Source organism: Diospyros lotus, chromosome 9 (assembly GCF_014633365.1).
Source record: "Diospyros lotus cultivar Yz01 chromosome 9, ASM1463336v1, whole genome shotgun sequence".
Classification (NCBI taxonomy): domain Eukaryota; kingdom Viridiplantae; phylum Streptophyta; class Magnoliopsida; order Ericales; family Ebenaceae; genus Diospyros; species Diospyros lotus.
The window spans coordinates 26,521,208-26,525,369 of record NC_068346.1 but is presented as its reverse complement, the minus strand read 5'-3'; the positions used below and the strand labels follow the sequence as shown (position 1 = coordinate 26,525,369).

Sequence of the window (4,162 nt, the reverse complement as noted above, 5' to 3'; positions counted from 1 at the left end):
TGTGTAATTCAAGATGTGACGATTAATGTACAAGTAGTATAGTTCATTGGCTATTGAGTAGATTATTCTATTTTTGTTTTTTTTATGTGACTACATAGTTAGGCTTTTCCTATTGTTGTTGTTATATTTTATGTGAATCATTAAATATGGCTCATAGGATTGAGGGGCCATTAGGCAACCATGGGTTGCCCTTTGGGCGCCCTCTGGAGGGCCAATGTGCAGCCACCTTTGGGCCAGCCCAAGCTCTTGGTTTTCTGGCCTTTTGTCGTGTTGTCTGTAGTCGTTCCTTTTGCACGATTTTATCCAGGCCGTTTGTGCTGCTTTATTGAGAGCAATCCCAGCCATTCAATCGCCTTATTTATCACGCCTCGAGATTGATGATTCGATAGAAGAAAAAGACGAAAAGAACAAAGGGATTCGATGGTGGTCGTCATTTAGGGTTTCTTCATTTTCTCTCTCCCTCTGTTCTCTCTCTGTAAATGTTGTACAGTTCGTTTTCTTTTTTGTGTTCTCTGGTTTTTGTTTTGATCAAATGTAAGCTTTTAATCTGTTAGTGATTTTGAGCGTTTTTGTATTGAAAATTAGGGTTGTTTTTAAAGTTTCGATTTCATTGTAATCAGATTGAATATATTAGTGGAGTGAGCTCTTTTCACCGGAGCTCAAGTGGACGTAACCCCTATTTTGGGGTGAATCACTATAAATCTTCTATCTCTTATTTCGTTTATGTCTTTATTTTATCAAAGTCGATTTTAACAATGTATATGTGTGAAAATTTGCTAACTCTATTTGTTCGTAACAGTTGTTATGTGTGATAGCGTCTGTCACTCACATGAACTTAACCCCAAAGCGCAATGCCATGTTTCCACCTCAAAAGCTGATCATCGGGAGGAGCTCACTCAAGTAGTTTATCGTGATAACTGTACTTTTAAATGGAATTTAGATTTATTTGAAATGAGCATGCAATGACGTAGTACAATACCTTAAAAAATATCTCAAAGGGAACATAATATATAACATAAGCCAGCCAGCCAGCCAGCCGGCCGGCATGGATAAGGAACGCCATTGGGGGGCAACAAACATGGGAAAGTGCAAAGCAAACAGCAGAAAAAGAAGCCACCGCAACTACCAAGTACACGGGAAGTCTTTTGTTATAATTATAAATCAGTGGTTTAGTAATGACAATTCAAATTCGTGAAAATAATCTCTTTTATCACTAAAACATAGGAAAAAAAATGAATTATTTTCACATTATTTTTTTTAAAAAAATAAAATATTTAATTGGGGTGGGGAAGAGCCCAACTCTTCCCTCCCTCCCTCCCTCTATATATTTTGAAGCGATTCCTAGTCACTCTTAACTCTTGAAGCATCCTGCTGAAGGAGGGGGGTATTTTTCATTGTACTCACCAGTGGCAGTGAACTCCCCACCTTCAATCCTTGTCTTTTTCTCCTTGTTTTTTCTCATTTCTATTATTTTCCCGAGAAACAAACAGCAGGGACAAACTCAACTTGAGGCAGCCACACATTGTGTACTGTCAAATGGACCCAACTTATTGGCATTTGATCATGCTACTTGCCTGGGCACTTGACCTGAACAATGTGGATGGAAGAACTCATTTTTACATGGACCAGAGTCCTGCAACTTCCCCTGCTTATCCTCCTCTTGTTCCTTCAGACCCCAGCGTTGATGCTCCTGCTCCTGCTCCTGTTGCTGCCCCTCCTTCAACATCAAAATGTGTTTTCGATGTGACGTCTTCTGGGGCGATCGGGGACGGCTCCAATGATGACACTGTTGCATTCATGGCAGCATGGAAAGCTGCCTGTGCGGTGGAATCCGGTGTTCTTTTGGCCCCCTCAGGCTACACATTCGTGATCACTTCAACCATTTTCTCAGGCCCCTGTAAGCCAGGACTAGTGTTCCAAGTAAGATTTTCGGGGAAAATTCTCTCAGATTTTCTTTTCATGCTGCATTTTGGATTTGCTTAATATTGTTGAAGCTTTGGATGTGCAAAGGTGGATGGAGTCCTAATGCCCCCCAATGGGCCGGATTGCTGGCCAGAATCAGACAGCAAGAAGCAGTGGCTGGTGTTTTATCGACTCCATCAGATGACACTCACCGGAACTGGAACCATTGAAGGCAATGGCCGGGAGTGGTGGGAACTCCCCTGCAAACCTCACCGGGTATTTCCTCTATTCGTCTGCTTAATCCCTGGGTGTTTTACTTGTTATGTCAAGTTAGTTCTAATGAAACGCTGTTTTCAGGGTCCCGGTGGATCAACCTTGCCTGGACCGTGTGACAGTCCTGCTGTGAGTACAAATTTTCCAAAACTCAAATCTGGTTTTGATCAAATTAATGATCCCTACCGACATTAACGCCCTTAATTGCTTGCTGTTTCTAGTTAATTCGCTTCTTCATGAGCTCGAATTTGGTGGTTAGTGGGTTGTGTATCCAAAACAGTCCGCAGTTCCACATGAAATTTGATGGCTGCGAGGGAGTGCTTATCGACAAGTTGTCAATTTCTTCCCCTAAGCTTAGCCCCAATACTGATGGCATCCACATCGAAAACACCAAGTATGTCGGCATATACAACTCTGTAATAGCAAATGGTAACAAAGATCCAAGGCCAAGGCCTGCCCTGTATATTTTGTCTTGACACTAACAGATCTTTCAGCGCGCCAATCTCAATACTTTCATCCTCATATAACAGGCGATGATTGCATTTCAATTGGACCCGGGTGTTCAAATGTCGATGTAGAAGGCGTGACTTGTGGCCCGAGTCACGGGATCAGGTAAGCTCCAATGAAATTCAACTTAAAAAAAAAAAAAAAACTTTTTAGCTCTTAAAACAGCAGATAATGTGCACTCTTGCTTTGGGCAGCATCGGAAGCCTGGGGGTACAAAATTCGCAAGCTTGCGTTTCGAACATTACAGTGCGAAATGCAATGATAAAGGACTCGGACAATGGGGTGAGGATCAAGACCTGGCAAGGCGGGATGGGCTCAGTATCTGGGATAGTGTTCGAGAACATCCAAATGGAAAACGTGAGGAACTGCATAATCATCGACCAGTACTACTGCTTGACAAAGGCTTGTCGAAACCAGACCTCCGCTGTTTACCTCACTGACGTATCCTACAGCAACATTAAGGGCACGTACGACGTGCGCAGCCCTCCAATTCACTTCGCCTGCAGCGACACGGTGCCCTGCACCAACATAACCATGTCAGAAGTCGAGCTCCTGCCACACGAAGGAGAGCTGGTCGACGATCCATTCTGCTGGAATTCCTATGGAACTCAACAGACCTTGACTATACCTCCCATTGATTGCTTGCAGGATGGGGAGCCTCAGTCCGTGGGAGAGGTCTCCACATATGGTGGTGGTTGCTAGGAGGTAACACATTTTTACGTCTTTTTAACTATCTAGTCAGCGCTAATTTGGCAATGCGGTTTGACCGCCTATAAGCTATTCATTTAGCGCATAAGTTATAAAGCTTTTTTTCTTATGTGTTTGAATGTTATTAACAGCTTAAACGCTGTGGAGCTGAAATGCTAATTAACAGCGTTTTCGGAAAGCCATCACCCACCCGCTTTTGCAAAAAAGCTCTCTGGAGCTTTTTGAGTTGGCCATTAATGACCATTTCACCCTCCAACAATATCAAAATTGACAACCCCTATCCTTTTAGCTTCCCGACTCTCCTTCACTGCTCTCATCTCCCATTCTCATCTTCTCCTCCATTATTGCCGGATCTTCTCCATAAACGATCGCCGCCGCTGCCCAGTGCCACTCTACTAGCAGATCGCCGTCATTGCCAGCGCCGCAAGCCTCCATCGCTGCTTTCGCCGCAAGCTGCCTCGCTGCCCAGCGTCGCCATCGTCGCAAGCCGCCCCTGCCCTGCTACCAGATCGCCGCAAGCCTCCATCGCTAGCGCCCATCGCGTCGTCGACCGTCCATCACCTTCATCTCCTCCGCACTGTTGCCATGGCCGAGCTATATATATATATATATATATATAACAGTTATATATATAATAGTAATATAAACATATATATATAACAATAATACATAAAATATATATTATTATTATATAACATATATAATACATATAATTTATAATCTTAATATATTTTTAATAATTATGTATAATTTATTAACATTTAATGATAAA

At 42.7% G+C, this 4,162-nt stretch overlaps 1 protein-coding gene across 1 annotated transcript; it reads left to right on the top strand.

Moving 5' to 3' along the window:
* Positions 1-1,368: 1,368 nt before the first annotated feature.
* LOC127810177 (polygalacturonase At1g48100-like) lies at positions 1,369-3,515 on the top strand. Its single transcript, XM_052349499.1, has 6 exons — positions 1,369-1,920; positions 2,011-2,178; positions 2,260-2,304; positions 2,397-2,604; positions 2,706-2,787; positions 2,877-3,515. The coding sequence occupies exons 1-6, from the start codon at positions 1,537-1,539 to the stop codon at positions 3,382-3,384; spliced, it is 1,395 nt and encodes a 464-aa protein (XP_052205459.1). The 5' UTR covers positions 1,369-1,536; the 3' UTR covers positions 3,385-3,515.
* The last annotated feature ends 647 nt before the right edge of the window (positions 3,516-4,162 follow it).